This window comes from Pogona vitticeps, chromosome 2 (assembly GCF_051106095.1).
Source record: "Pogona vitticeps strain Pit_001003342236 chromosome 2, PviZW2.1, whole genome shotgun sequence".
In the NCBI taxonomy this organism is placed as follows: Eukaryota; Metazoa; Chordata; class Lepidosauria; order Squamata; family Agamidae; genus Pogona; species Pogona vitticeps.
In genome coordinates, this window is record NC_135784.1 from 79,439,226 (window position 1) to 79,455,477 (window position 16,252).

Sequence of the window (16,252 nt, forward strand, 5' to 3'; positions counted from 1 at the left end):
AAAATCAAAAGTGGAGGCCATCTGCTGGGATCTTACCCCCTATTTGAAAAAAGTGGATCGAGCTGAGACGTCCGCCTTGCCCAATGAGACATGATCTCTTTCAGCCTGTGACGTCAGATATGGTGGACAGAGTGCTTGACCGCTGTTGTGCCACCACCTCCTCCCTTGACCCTTGCCCGGCCTGGCTAATCAAAGTAGCCAGGCCTATAAAATCTGAATGGGCTACAGCAATCATTAATGGGTCTCTCCAGGAGGGCAAGCTTCCCTTTGCCCTCAAGGAGACGCTCATTAGGCCCATTAGGAATAAACCGAGCTTGGTGACAGACGATATTGGTAATTATAGGCCTGTCGCCAATGTGTCTTTCCTCAGCAAGGTAGTTGAGAGGGTGGTGGCCAATCAGCGGCAGGCTCTTCTGGATGAAACCAATGCCCTGTATTCACTCCATTCGGGCTTCAGGCCGCACCACAGCACGGAAACAGCGTTGGTCACCCTGTTTGATGGGACATTTTGTTTGATGGGACATTTTGAGGGAGGCCGACAGGGGCAAAATGTCTCTGATGGTCCTTCTCGATATCTCAGCCGCCTTTGATACCGTCAATCATGATATCCTCCTGGGGAGGCTCTCAGAGTTGAGAGTCAGTGGCCTGGCTCTTGCTTGGCTCCATTCCGTCTTGGAGGACCATCCCCAGAGAGTGCAGATTGGTGAGAGTTTCTCGGCCCCGTGGAGCCTCAATTGTGGGGATCCGCAGGGCTCAATTATCTCTCCAATGCTGTTTAACATCTATATGAGGCCCCTGGGAGGGGTCATCAGGGGGTGTGGGGCTTTGTGTCATCAGTACACTGATAATACTCAGCTCTGCATCAACCTTTTTTCCAACAACAGTGGATGCTGTCTTGTCCCTTGAGTGCTGCCTGGGGGCTGTTCAGCAAAGGATGCAGGTGAATAGACTGAGGCTGAATCTGGGCAAGACAGAGGTCCTTCGGGTGGGTGTCCCAGACGTCAGTGGTCCTTTGGGTGTGTGTGACTCGTACCACTAAGAGTGAGGTTCACAGTTTGGGTGTACATCTGGACCTGGCGCTCACCATGAAGACCCAGGTGTTGTCAGTGGTCCATTCCGCACATTTCCACCTTCAGCAGATTGCCCAACTGCGTCCCTATCTTGATGTGGGGGCACTCACCACTTTGGTCCCTGTGCTCACAGTCTCAAGATTAGACCACTGTAATGCGCTCTACGTGGGGCCGCCTTAGAGTCTGACACAGAAACTTCAGATGGTACAAAATGTGGCGGCCAGACTTCTTACTGGGGTGAAAAGATACCAATATATTTCCCCCACTCTGGCCACCTTGCATTGGCTGCCCATTCACTTCCGCGTTGATTTCAAAGTTCTTACAATGACATATAAAGCCCTAAAGGGTTTAGGATCTCGATATCTGGCAGAGCACCTCCTCCCACCCAGTTCTTCCAGAGTCACTCATTCCAGCCAGGCCAGGCAGCTGAGGGGCCTAACACTGAGGGAGGTCCAGAAGGAAAGAACAAGGAACTGGGCCTTCTCAGCAGTGGCCCCTTGCCTTTGGAACAACTTGCCAGTGGAGATCTGCCTGGCTCCCTCTCTGGGTGTTTTCAGGAACAAACTTAAAACCTGGCTATTTGGGCAGGCTTTCCCTCCTGCTCTATCTTAATTTCTTATACTTCGCAATCTTGGACCTATAATATTATGTTTTTGGTTTTATTGTTTTTAAATTTGTAAACTGTCCAGAATAGACCTTTAGTCTAGATGGGCAGGATAGAAATCCAATCAATCAATCAATCAATCAATCAATCAATCAATCAATCAATCAATCAATCAATCAATCAATCAATCAATCAATCAATCAGAGAAGAGCTCTACAGACTGTAGCACACACAGAGATAATAAAGACAGCTTTCTGCCTTGTGCTTGATGCTGGTGCGACTCTTGTCTGTCTTACCTTGATAGGTACAAAATAGTAATCCCAGGCAACTTCATTCCTTCTGTCAGATCCTTTCATTTTGCTCTCCATAGATGCAGGCAAAGTGTTGAAGGTAAGGGTTGCTGGCATCAGAGGTCAAGACCCACAAGAAATTAGCCTGGAAGAGATCCATATTTCAAAGGTACGTGGAATCCTTTAAAGCCTTTGTAGGTATGGATTAATCTAGAACCATGCTTCCTGACCTTGGGTGTCTCAGGTGTTCTTGGATTGCAGCTCCCAGAAATACTGGCCAGCCCAGTTGGTGTTGGAGGCTTCTGGGAGTTGCAGTCCAAGAACACCTGGGTTGCCCAAAATTGGGAACTACTGGTCTAGGAGGCCTGTCTCTTGAAGTCTGGTGTGGCAGATTTCTACTGAATGGAAATAGCCTTTTTTTGGTGGGGGGGGAAGCTAGGGATTGGATTGTTCAGCACCTTGCTCTGCCACATAGCTTTTTCCCTGATAGAGAAGCTGACCATTTCCCCATACAGTATGTGCTTCAACAGTGCTGTGCTTCTATTGCAACGTAATAGCTTATTCTTTGCTCTGCTGCATCTGTTAAGGATGTTTAACTCCAGTTAAACCTTGACTAATGTGTCTGAATGTGATAGATTAAGCAATTTTAAGCAGAGCAGGGTTCAGATAGAGATTGAACTAAGGAGTAAAAGAAATGCCAGGTGTAATCCCTGAAAAACCAGGAATAAGAAAAAATCCCATCAGTAGGAACCATACTTTACCTGGAGAAACAGGAGAGAATCTTCTGTCTTCCTGTATCCCATGTGTGAAATGGCCAGAGTAGCACCAGTGATGGCACCATTCTGGCACCACATTAAAATCTGGCTTCTCACCAAAGATTTTGGGGCCTGGAGATCATAGACTGTCTTGGCTGTAAAATTCCCGTATTGTGGATATTGTGTACATTGTTTTTAAATGTTCTTGTTGCTTATGTCTCACCCTGAGATCTTTCAATATGGGGCAGGATAGACATATTTTAATGGGTTACTTAACTGAGTTTACATTTCAGTGTCATTACAGCCAAGCTTGAAGGGAAGGTAGGTTTCTATATTCTGTCTTGTTTAATATTAAGGTCCCTTTAACCTAACCGTGATCTTGTTCAGATACACAGAAACTGTATATGGCCTTTTTCAAGGAAAGCCTCTTTAGTCCCAGTCTTGATTTCCACTTCTGCAAAGCTTCAGATCCACTGGCTTAGTATATTGCTCACAGACAGGTCTCCAGAGAGCTACTTCACCTTCGTCAGCCCTACAGCTTTGCTGCCACTAGTGAGTTTGCTGCCTTTGTATGAATAGCAGCTTCTTACTCTTGGGGCATCTACTCAGAATTTCATTTGTTCTGCCTTCTGACTTGAGTGGTACAGGGCAGTAGAAAAATGGGAACTCACATGTAGACGCAGTACATGTGGAAATGAATTACACCTTTCAGCAAGCAAAGTATGAAGAGCAGAGAGGATCAGACTTTCTTTATCAACCAATTCCTTTTCCACTTCTTGGAAATATGGGAGCCATAGTTCTGTTTGGCATACAAAGATTTCAAGAAAGGTGTAAGCTAGGTTACAGACACACACACACAAAACCTGACTTTATAGTATCTGTTCAACTTGTTGCTTTCTCTTGTTTCTTACAGAAGCCTTCCGCCATTTTGGACATGCAGTTTTCTCTAACAAGGGTAAGTCTTTATTTATTAATCAGTGGCCTTTTTCTCTAGATCAGCTCCTTATGGAGAAGGACAAGACGAGCATCTCCCAGTGGTGATGGAATCAATCTGAGTTTGTGCCAATGGCTTTTGTGCCATTTCTCTACCTCCATGGGAAGCCTGTTGCCCCTGAACTCATAGAAGGCTTGCACCCTCGTTGATGTAATGAAAAGTAAAACAAAAATTGATGTCTCTTTGTATTCTGGGTTTGGTGAGCAGCAGGAGGTGTTTGTGAGCACCACCAACAGCTTGGTCCGTCTCTCCCTGCATCGCTGTGAACTCTATGGCAAAACGTGTGCCGACTGCTGCCTTGCTCAAGATCCGTATTGCACTTGGGATGGCAAGTCCTGCAAGCCTTACCTGCTCACCAAGAAAAGGTGAGGCTTCCTTCTCCCATTTTGCAAGGGTGCCTGTTCTACTTTGGCACCTGCTCAAGGACCTATGACTCGGGTCAGCGCTGGGAGTAGCTATCTACGTCTCCAAAAGACATTGGATATGCGTACTGTCTGTTTTTAGTCCATGAGTTTTACTTGGGCCGCTAACCGTAGGATAAGCCAGCTCTTCTTGCAGTTGCTCATCCTCTTCTCAGATTGCAGTTATAAGCACAGTAGATCTCTGCTTTTTCAAATGCTTACCAGATTGTTCCAGCAAAATTCCCAGGGAGGATAATTCACATTAGATGGTGGTAAGGTGCTTGTCACTTCGTCCTATTGGGGGAAGGAATGAGGGAGAGGCACTATCACCAACCCAAAGCACTGCAAAGCAGTAGGTGGACTTGGCTGGAAGTGAAGCGCTGGGCGTCCTTGACCCCCATTTCATATCTTTTCCTTCCAGTTGTGGCACATATTGTTTGTTAACCCAGTTCACAGGCTTGGACCACCAGCTTCCTTGATAGAATGCATAGGCCTGAATGAGCAATCTGACTAAGCACTGACTATCTTCCTTGCAGGCGAGCGCAGTGCCAACATGCAGCAAAGACCAACCCAACCAGTCAGTGCCAAAATGATCCTAAAGGTGAGTCCAGGGCATGGATGGCTCGGACTTTCGTCTGCAAGTGTTTTCATATTTGGGATGGAAAAACTGAATTAAAAAGCACCAAGTGTGGGAGAACTTAATCTGACTGATTCATTTAAACACGCCTAAGGCATTGAGCACTTAAAAATCAGGGCTTGAATTCCTGTTAATTCAACCATGCTATACTGAATTACTGAATCAAGCTTCCAATTTTTTCTTATTATTATTATTAATTGTATTCATTCTGGCTTGTTTCATTGAGCTCATGGCAGCACATATGGCTTTTCTCTTCCTCCTTAGCCCTAAAACAATCCTGTGAGATGAATCTGATGGAGTGTGATTGGCCGAAGGTTGGTCAATAAGTTTCATAATTCACTGGGGATTTGAACCCAGGTCTCTTGAGTCGTAGCTCAATATTTGAATGATTATACCATACGGGCTGTCGATTTTTCTCTGAGCCAGGTTGGTGAGAGGTGGTACAACAACATTTTCTCCATGCAGGGAAGAAAAGACCTATTGAATTTGGCTGGTGCAGATGAGAATTTAGTTTCAGCTTTTTTTGGGAGAGTTGGATATCTGATTGTAGAACCAAAGGTTGGGAGTTTGATTGTTTATTCCAAGAGAAGAGCCAGCCTGTGTAGCCTTGAGTAAGCTGCACAGTCCCAGGGCACTCCCATTCAGAATAGATGGAGCTTGAGGTTTTAAAAAACTAGAAGTGAAACAGACAGATTTCCCCTTTTGCAGTTAAAGTTCCTTGAGGACACAGACCTCAGAAACTCAGACATGGACTGGAGACCCCTTTGAGGGCCAGTTTAACCCAGCCTCTATCCATGAAGCAGCAATAGTGTAACTGAGAGCAATTGCTTGGGAGAAGTCTTCCCAGCCTTCTTTTGATTCGTTAGTGCTGCTGGGGTAATTAATCCCAGAAGATTTGCCTATGTGCAGAAAGGTTAAACATGTTGTTGTTGTTGTTAAGTTGTGTCTGACTCTTTGTGACCCCATGGACCAGAGCACGCCAGGCCCTCCTGTCTTCCACTGCCTCTTGGAGTTGGGTCAAATTCATGTTGGTAGCTTCAGTGACACTGTGCAACCATCTCATCCTCTGTTGTCCCCTTCTCCTCTTGCCTTCACATTTTCCCAACATCAGGGCCTTTTCCAGGGAGTCTTCTCTTCGCATGAGATGGCCAAAGTATTGGAGCCTCAGCTTCAGGATCTGTCCTTCCAGTGAGCACTCAGGGTTGATTTCCTTCAGAATGAATAGGTTTGATCTCCTTGCAGTCCAGGGGACTCTCAGCACCACAATTCAAAAGCATTAATTCTTTGGCGGTCAGCCTTCTTTATGGTCCAGGTCTCACTTCCATACATCGCTACTGGAAAAACCATGGCTTTTGCTATGCGGACCTTTGTCAGCAAGGTGATGTCTCTGCTTTTTAAGATGCTGTCTAGGCTTGTCATCTCTTTCCTCTCAAGAAGCTGGCATCTTTTACTGTAATTTCATGACTGCTGTCACCATCTGTAGTGATAATGGAGCCCAGGAAAGTAAAATCTGTCACTGCCTCCATATCTTCCCCTTCTATTTGCCAGGAGGTGATGGGTCCAGTGGCCATGATCTTAGTTTTTTTGATGTTGAACTTCAGACCGTTTTTTGCACTGTCCTCTCTCACTCTCATTAAGAGGTTCTTTAATTCCTCCTCACTTTCTGCCATCAGAGTGGTATCATCTGCATATCTGAGGTTGTTGATATTTCTTCTGTCAATCTTACTTCCGGTTTGGGATTCCTCCAGTCCAGCCTTTCACATGATGTATTCTGCATATAAGTTAAATAAGCAGGGAGACAATATACAACCTTGTCATACTCTTTTCCCAATTTTGAACCAATCAGTTGTTCCATATCCAGTTCTAACTGTTGCTTCCTGTCCCACATACAGATTTCTCAGGAGATATATAAGGTGGTCAGGCACTCCCATTTCTTTAAGAACTTGACATAGTTTGCTGTGGTCCACACAGTCAAAGGGTTTTGCATAGTCAATGAAGCAGAAGTAGATGTTTTTCTGGAACTCTCTGGCTTTCTCCACAATCTAGTGCATGTTAGCAATTGGTCTCTAGTTCCTCTGCCCCTTTGAAATCCAGCTTGTACTTCTGGGAGTTCTCGGTCCACCTACTGCTGAAGCCTACCTTGGAGGATTTTGAGCATAACCTCGCTAGCATGTGAAATGAGTGCAATTGTACAGTAGTTGGAGCATTCTTTGGCGCTGCCCTTCTTTGGGATTGGGATGTAGACTGATCTTTTCCAATCCTCTTAAACATAGAACCTGAGAAAGACCGCCTGGCGCCTCTGTTGTTTGAAGGACAGGCTGATTTACACTGTAGGTTACGCTGTCAAGGAGCATTCACTATCAATCTAGCCACAGCTGTACAAAAGCCAGAGGCATTGAGGCACTCACCTGCATTTCCATAAACACTTGTCAGCTTTGGATTTAGCCAGAGATGTTTTAATGTAAACCGAGCATTGGTTCTGGTTTCTGCAGGCTCCACTAGGTGGGATTTATGTTGCTTTACAGGTTGCCTTTACTTGGATCTAATTGGATTCCAAAATACCTTAGGTAGGTTTCTGGGAAAGCTGGCTTGCAATGGAGTTGACGCCTGGGTTACCAAATGGTATTCAGTAGAGGCCAGAGCAGTTGACTGTATCACACCCAAATGCCTTCTTCAGTTCAGGGCCAGGTCCTTGCCCTGGCTTATTGGGAAGCTGCAAGCCATGAAACAAGTTAGGAGAAGGCTGAATGGCACCTGGAGAAGAACTCCCTTGGATGATAATTTGGCTGCTGTAAAAAAGATGTCCAGCCGTTATTGCAATGCTATCTAGAGTGCTAAGAAAGCCTACAACATCAGGTGGATCAGTGAGGCTTCCAGCCAGCAGGCAGAGCTCGTTAAGGATTTAATTGACCTCACCGGGGCTGGATGGCATCTGAGACTTCAACTGGATGCTTTAATTTGCACAAAGATTGAGGCAATCTCTAAGGACCTCAACTCCATTAGTGTGGCAGTGAGTCATACTGAGATGTCCAGTGCCCTGTCTTGTCTGGTTATACTGGATCAATTTCAGCCCGTGATGCCTGATGACATTGACAAGGCACTGGCATGGTCTAAGGCCACCAACTCAGTCAGACCATGCCCCTAAGGGCTCTTGAAATCGACCAGGGAGGTGATGGTGGAATAGGCTACTCGGCTTCATCTCCTCCTGCTTGTATGATACAATGATCTGGCCCATTCTGAAAAAAAAGCCAACAACTTAACTATCATCCTGTTGTTAATATACCATTCATGGGGAAACTGATCAAGAGGTTGGTGGGCAATCAGTTGCTAGCATTCTTGGAAGATACCAATAGTCTGGACCCATTTCAATCAGGGGTCAGGACATGTCACAGGATTGAGATAGTTTTGCTAGATGATCTTTCATGGGAGGCTGACCAAGGATCTATGACCCTAATGGTCATCCTGGATCTCAGCAGCTTTTGATACTGTCAACCACAGTACTGTATCCTCCTGGATCAGTTGTCGGGGTTGAGGATTGGTGGCACAGCATTACACTGGCTGCAGTCCTTCCTAGACAACCAATGCCAGAGGGTTGAGCTTGGGGTTGCTGCTTTGTCCCCATGAGTACTACAATGTGGTGTCCCGCAAGGGTTGATCATCTCCCCATTGCTATTCAAAATCTATATGAAGCCAACTGAGGGAGGTCATTCAGGGTCAAGCTGACTTCTCGTCCCACCCATACTTCCTAAGCAATGATGCTATGGGTGGCCACTTCAAGGGAGACCAGGAAATCCACTACTAGGAACTTTGCCTTCTCAGTGGTGGCCACCATGCTGTGGAACTCTCTTCCTGTGGAAGTACGTCAGGCCTTCCTATGTAAAGACTTGGCTCTTTATCCAGGCTTTTCATGCCCCAGTTTATTTTACTTATTTTTGTGTCTTTTCTTCTCTCTAATTTTTGATGGCCCACATCTTTACGGCTGATTGGTGGTCTGTCACCATTGTGTATCCTATCTTAGACTTACTTAAAGTTTGGGTTTTGTCTGCTTTTATGTTTACTGTCTTGGTTGTTTGTTATTCAATCTTGGTTTGTGTTGTGGATGCTTCTATTGTAAGCTACCCAGAGTAGCAACCTGGCCACTGTGCAGGTTCCTATTCTCAGCATGGCCAAGTGTACATTCTCAATGGCCCACCTGCAAAAACTGCAAATCTCTTTAATTTCTGAATGGGAATGGTTCTCAACCAGCATATACCATCACCTACAATTTTTTTCCCTCTGGACTCCTTCTGACTAGGCAGCAGTTAAAATTTTATTAACAGTTTGAATGCATTTTATGATTGTACTTGGTGTGCTAAATGCTGACACAGACACACCGAGATCCAATGATTTATGTATTGGTGGCTGGATAGTTCAATGGGTTGAGCAGCTGGATTTACAGTTCAATTCCCCTCACCTCTTATGCCTCCTGGGATAACAGCCAGCCTGTGTATCCTTGGGCAAGCCTCACAGTCCCAGAGCACCTCCCAGAAGAAAGGAATAGTGAACTATTCCCGAGTAGTCTCTATGTAGAAAACCCTGGAAAAATACAGTTTGATGGCACATAATTATTATTATCCAGTACCTGGATAATATGCTGCAACCCTCCATAGTATCCAAAATTTTGCTCCAAAGCTTTTCCTGGCACTCTGGAGCAGGTTGTTAGGGTGCCAAGAGTGCTGCAGTACGCAGAGTGGATGGTCTATCTTGGTGGATACTGAGGGATTATGGTAATATTTATTTGTTCAGTTTATACACCACCCATCTAGACCGAAGTCTACTCTCAGTGGCTAACAATAATACATAAAAGTGAAAACAATATAAAAAAATAAAGACAACAGTAATCATATAATTCAAGATGGCAAAAGTAATTAGGTGATGACAGGAGGGAAAGCCTGCCTAAAGAGCCAGGTCTTAAGTTTGCTTTTAAAAACACCCAGCAAGGGAGCCAGACAGATCTCTGTGGGCAGACTGTTCCAAAGGCGAGGGGCCACTGCCGAGAAGGCCCGGTTTCTTGTTCTTTCTCTCCGGGCCTCCCTCGGCGTTAGGCCCCTCGGCCGCCCTTCCTGGCTAGAATGAGTGATTTGGGTAGATCTAGGTGGGAAGAGGCATTCTGCTAGATATCGATGTCCTAAACCATTTAGGGCTTTATATGTCATCATTAGCACTTTGAAATCAATGTGGAATTGAATGGGCAGCAAATGGAGGGCAGCCAGAGTGGGGAAAATATGCTGATATTTTCTCACCCCAGTGAGAAGTATGGCTGTTGCATTCTGCACCATTTGAAGCTTCTGCATCAATCTCAAAGGTAGCTCCATGTAGAGGGCATTACAGTAGTCTGATCTCGAGATTACAAGCGCATAGACCAGAGTGGTGAGTGCCCCAACATCAAGGTAGGGATGCAGTTGGGCAATCCACCAGAGATGGAAATAGGCAGAGCAAACCACTGATGGTACCTGGGTTTCCATGGTGAGTGCTGGATCCAGATGGACCCCCAAGCTGCGAATCTCACTCTTCACGGTGAGAGTCACCCGCCTAAAAGAGAGGGAGTTTCCAAGCAGAAGTACAGGATTGGATTCTGATCATAGTATTGAGACATTGGCTAAAGTTAGTTTTTCCTGCTCTAATTTCCCCTTTTAAAAAACGTGAGGGGAATATAAGGAATGCCTTCTTGGTTGGTGACTCTCATGTGGGGCTGGCATGACTGCATTCACCATCCCTGCAGCTGGTTCTTCTTCCTGAGCAGTTGCTGTCTTCCCCATGATGAGAACACCATTGCAGGGTCCCTCAGTCCCAAAGAGCACATTTTGGGGACAGTAAGGAGGTGCAAAGGCCCTCATTTGGTGAGCTGAACTCTGTTACCATGTCTTTCAGTATAAATGAATTCTGGAAGCAAAGTAGACACAAAGACTTGTTTACACAGGTGTTGAAACTCAGGGGAGCACATACATGCACAGCTGAAAGACAGGACTGCCTTTCATAACCTCCTCACCTTTGAAGAGGATGAAAGGCCAGCAAACAATTAGTCAGCTTTTTGATATGGCAGTTAATGTTTTTTATCTACCTTTGAGGGGAAGCATTAAATAATTGACCAAAGTGTATGCATCTAGTCAAGCTAAGTCCCCAACCCTGATGGTGGGGGTCAGGGAAAGGAGACTGATTTCATAGCCAACATCACACTTCCTTAGAAAAAAACGGAATGCAATGTTTTCCAAGGCATGTTGGTCTGCTTCAGTACACATGTAACAAAATCCAAAGAAAAATAGAAAAATATTATGGCACCTTTAAGTAGCACATTTTAAAGATTAATAGATTTATTTCAGTGTGAACTTTGCTAAACCGCTTCAATTCCCTGGATGCATGATGGCCAAAATCCAAAAGTGAGAAAAATTGAGCATGGAAAGGCAGTTAAACACGCTTCCAGTTATGTACCTAAAAGTTTAGGTGTTATGCGTGTATGGCCTAGATACAGAGGAAGCTACCTTAAACCAAATGAGGCTCTTCCTTTCTCTAATGAAGTATTGTCTATGCTGGCTGCTGGAACTTGCACTGGTTTCAAGGAGAAGATTTCCCTGCCCTCACTTAGAAATGCCACCTTCTGCAGGTCCAGTAGGGATGTACAGCAAAGGTGTTATTATTTTGTCCTGTTTCACTTACCTTGACTAAGTCCCAAATCAGAATCTTGTTTTGGAAATTTGAAGCTTCATGTGTCTCCCCATTAAATACAATGGAATATCAGCTATATAGCTCTATTTCTCTGTACTTTTTCAGGGAATTGGAAGAAATTTGCAGATAGTGTAGCTCATATAAGGAGTTGAGGGCTGACAGATATGTGAAGGGGGCTTGAAAGAACCCACTTTTACGTATATCTGAACTGTTGTTTTTTAAGAACAAAACTGCCTGTGTCATTTTTACTTCTTGGCAGAATTGGATGAAACTTGCAGGCATACCTTAGTTGGCCCACCAGCTTCCAGACAGATAGGTGGTAGAGTTCTTCAGCAAGAGAAATCTTTCAAAATGTTCTTAGGATGCTTCTCATCCTATTTATCGAATGGGTTTCGGGATCACTGTGTATGGAAATGCTATAAAACATAGAGGTATTTGTGAATTTTAAAATTTTCAAGTTAAGTATAAAGGATAGTGTTACCTTTATGGGTGTGTTTAAAGGGTTTCACTCTTGATGCAGTAGATGGTTAGGTGAGGGGGCTGTAATACTGAGAAATGAGGTAACAATGTGCACGGTAAAGCCCATATACAGATATATTACATGGTGTAAGAAGAGGCCTTGACATTTTGGAACAGTTTAAAAGTGTATTCTTTTCTTCCTGCTTTTGTGGGCAATTTGTTGCATTTGTTGTGTATTGTGTTGTACCCATGCCTTTCATTGTTCGTGGCTCTCTACTACAAGTTGTTGCCAAGTCCCACTCATAGCCAGAAGACAGTGAGTTTGTACTGTTATCAAGAAACTGCTCAGAGAGCTTGACTCAGGGTGTAGGATATATAACAAAAAGAATGTTCCACTACAAATCCCAAAGGCTTCTGACATCTTTAAGACTTAACAAATTTCAGTGTGGTTGTTCATTAACACCCACTTTTTCAAATTCAGAGAACACCTATTCTCTGAGTTTTACTTGGTCCCTTCCCTATACAACGTATATGACTGCAGGGAGGGGACCAATTGAAATGGGAATACAGAAGAAATTCTGTGGAGCTTCACCTAGTTGGTGGGTGAGTTGGTGTCAGTGGGACCACCACTCATTAAGCAGGCAGCCGTGATTACGAGCACTTTTTCCTTTAGCTGCCTCTCATGTTGTTTTTGGAAGCCTTAAATGCCCGTGCAGCTGCTGCCATTACCACAGAGGAATCACAACTGCAGAGGAAAACAGGTCAGCAGCTTCTGGTAAGCTCCTTTTGCATCCTCTCACAAAGCACCAGGAGTGATACTGAATGGAGAGGTCTGATGTTGCTATTTGCTGGTTGGAAGTCAAATGTACAAAATCACACACAACTATTTTTCTTTGGACAGAGAGTTGGGGGGGGGCGTTAGCTTTTGTACATACGTATATTGTGCCACTCTGAATGCTCCTAAAACTTTGGAAGGAGACAGATTCTAGCTGGACAGAGTTACAAGATCCCCACTTTGTTTTGGCCAGATCCTAAATCTCACTGGATTAGTCTGCACCTGATTCATATGAAATGCACACCTTGTATGTTGACTCTGTTGAATACTTGTTCAAAGACTGCACCTTGCAGAGTGACAGTGACATTTGAGGGCAAAGATGTTACAGTTGAGATTAGTAGAAGAAGGGGCACATGAACACCCCTTTTTGCAGAAAGATTTTTTTTCATTGAGAGTTTGTAAATAAACTTTGAGGAAAAACTAGAAAACATTTCCTTCCCCTGGCCCCATGCTGTTGCATTCTTTTATTCATGCAGGAATTTCCTTGGCGGAGGAAAAGGTGATATTTGGTGTGCAGAACAATGCAACCTTTCTTGAGTGTGTTCCACGTTCCCCACAGACCACTATTCGTTGGCTTGTGCAACACAGCCATACACTGGCTCTCGAGGAGGTACTGAGGATAACATACTGTAAGCTAACAGAGGAGCAGGGTAGTTTCTGTGAACCCTGGGAACCATGGGAAAAGCAGATTTTGCTGTTGGGTGGAGGGAGAATGTAAGGTGGGACCACAAATCTTAGCAGTGGACTGGTGTGGTAAGCCCTGCTGTCTTTTCTCAGGTTAGAATACTGAGCAAATATCCTGTGTATGTTCCTTGCAGATTGAGAGCACTGGCCGCTTCTCTGTCCTAGAGCAAGGATTGCTGATTAGTCGGCTGGCCCAAGAGGACGCTGGGATTTACCACTGCCAGAGGATAGAGCACTCCTTTGCACAAACCCTTGCGTACTACAGCCTGCGCATCATTGGACACCAGGCCATGGCAGCATTGACCTCTAAGCTTAGCAAGAGCACAGAGGAAGGAGAAAGCCACACTAGCACCATCCCCAGGTCAGATCTGCAGTTTCATTATAAAGGCAACTCATGGGCCTTGGGAGCACCTGGCACCAATCTGGATGAGTTTTGCACAGCTGTCCAGCAGAGGAAAAGATGGAGGCAAAAGTTCTGGAACCCAAAGTTCCAGCAGCAGCCCTTGGAAACCAAGAAAGGCAGAGTGCGCCGGCAACCTGGACTCCTGTAGCAATGTTGGACTAACTAAACCTTACAATCCAACTGGACATGTTAGGCATACATTTGTAGCCCCTTCAGCTACTGTACCTTGTTCAGATAAGTCTGTCATTATGTGGTCTCCAGGCTCCTCCTACTCTAAAGGTTAAAGAAAGCCACCCAATTTTTCCTCAAGGAAAAAATCTGGTTTTGTTCCTCACCTTGGATACTCAAGAGTATGCATATGTTAAGGCTTAATCATGCATGCCTGATAAATTCGGTAAAATTTGTTTCTTAACTTGCTCATTGGCCTGCTTTGACCAATGGCAAGACTCTTCCTCCCTATAGATTGGATAGGAGATCTTTATATGCCATATAAATATGTGATTTGTACAGTTCCTTTTTTCCTGATTTCTTAATAAATGGAAACCATTTATAGTATTTTTGACAGTCTTTCTTTTAGCACTGTCATTTGCAAGATAGTATTTATCTGTGTAAATGGGGAGAGAAGATAGGTTATAAAAAAATACAGAACAGTGAGCAAATAATCTATTTACATGCCAGGCCATTTTTTTATTTTTTTATGTAGGTGAACAAGACAGAAGTATTGCATTTACTAAGGATTTGAGGTTGGTGGTTGTGGGGTTTTCGGGCTCTTTGGCCGTGTTCTTAAGGTTGTTCTTTCGGACATTTTGCCAGTCTCTGTGGCAGGCATCTTCAGAGGACTGGAGTAGGAACTCTGTCCATGCTCTATTGCTTCATCCTCTGTGTGATGGGAAGTTTACTTCATCCTCTGTGTGATGAATTTGAGGTTGCTTCATCCTCTGTGTGATGGGAAATGTTTTTTCAGTCTGTGTAAGCATGGCAGGAAGGGGCAACCAGTCTTAACTCACTGGTGCCCATAATTCTATCCTAACACACAGCTAAAAGTGTGCACTTCTCTTATGTACACATTGATTTTTGAAGATGTATACTTAAATGCACCCATGTGGAAGTCTTTATGCACGTAGAATAGCTAATTTGAAAGGAGGCACACTGGCTTTTGTGTGTAGGTCTGCTCTTATCAAGAGCAATTCAATAGTGATTTGTCTCACTCTAACATCTCATTAGCTGCTTGGTTCTTAGGGAGGGAACGTTGTAACACATTGGTAGAAAATGCTATACAAGTAAAAGGACTTAAGCTCAATTACCAGCACTGCTAATTTTAAAACAGACCATACTGAACTAAGGAAGACCATGTGTTTGATATCACTGTTAAGGCAACTTTTAATTTATGTACATCCATAAGCCACAGTCAAAATAAAGGCAGATGGCATAAAAGAGTGAGCGGGAAGAGATAAACATCTACACAGTGTTATTGTATTCTAAAACTTTTTAAATAAGCCAGTACCAACGAGTTTGTGAGAATGAAGAGATAGTTCATTGTAATTAATGTTCCATATCGTGGGGAAATGGGAGGGTTTCATTTAAAATTAGATAACATTTCATTACATCTGTTGAGAATAAGGCCATGGTTTTAGGTCTGCCTGAAAACTCTGGAATGGTATCTGACTTTATCCTATTCCACTTTGAGCATTGGTTAGTACCACTAGATATATAATGTTTTAGCAGACTTCATTACATTGTGAACTAATTATGGCTAACTTGAACAGGGAACACAATTTAAATGGTTGATACATTAGCACCGTACCCTAGAGGCAGACACAACTGGACTAAATGTCAAGGGGAACCTTTATCTTTACCTTTTACATTTCTACTAGGTCAATTTTTTTATGCTTTTGATACTCCTTATTTTGATGCATCACATAAATCCTTTTTTCAGCATCTGTCAGGAGAAGTAAAGGAAATCTAAAATAATACAAATAAAACATAACACCTGGTAGTGATATTATAATTCAAGAGATTTTGAGTGACTGCTGGTATTCAGAAGACATGTTGAGGTAATTAAAGGTGGAACCTTAATGACTGGCAGTGCTCTGACAGTACTATCACACAGGCAGAACAGGATTTATACAGAATGGCTTGCCTTTTCAAATAATCAAGTCCCATTTTGTACTTCAGTGAGCAAATGTGAACTTCTGGTTAGCCATTCACAATGTCTGAGCAAACTGTAGAAAGGACAGGTTACTTACCTGTAAACATGGTTCTTCAAGTGGATCTCTATGAATACATACTAGTGGGTTAAGATAGCGCTGGCCTCTCGGAATCTTCTAGAGCTATAGGGAAAAGTAACAAAGTTTGAGATGCCCTGTATTGCGCACGCTCCGCCCGCCAAACCCCAGTTCCATCAGCCCGCCACATAGT

At 44.0% G+C, this 16,252-nt stretch overlaps 1 protein-coding gene across 4 annotated transcripts in view; it reads left to right on the forward strand.

The window, feature by feature from the left end:
- The window catches only part of LOC110076425 (semaphorin-3D), a 78,657-nt gene extending 64,268 nt beyond the window's left edge, over window positions 1–14,389 (forward strand). For all 4 annotated transcript variants that reach the window (XM_072989798.2, XM_020788539.3, XM_072989799.2 and 1 more), the window contains 6 exons: window positions 2,045–2,133; window positions 3,633–3,674; window positions 3,921–4,078; window positions 4,651–4,715; window positions 13,224–13,357; window positions 13,566–14,389. In XM_072989798.2, the coding sequence (XP_072845899.2) occupies window positions 2,045–2,133; window positions 3,633–3,674; window positions 3,921–4,078; window positions 4,651–4,715; window positions 13,224–13,357; window positions 13,566–13,982 (905 nt within the window). In that variant the 3' untranslated portion in view covers window positions 13,983–14,389. The remainder of the gene's footprint in view (window positions 1–2,044; window positions 2,134–3,632; window positions 3,675–3,920; window positions 4,079–4,650; window positions 4,716–13,223; window positions 13,358–13,565) is intronic.
- Window positions 14,390–16,252: the final 1,863 nt, after the last annotated feature.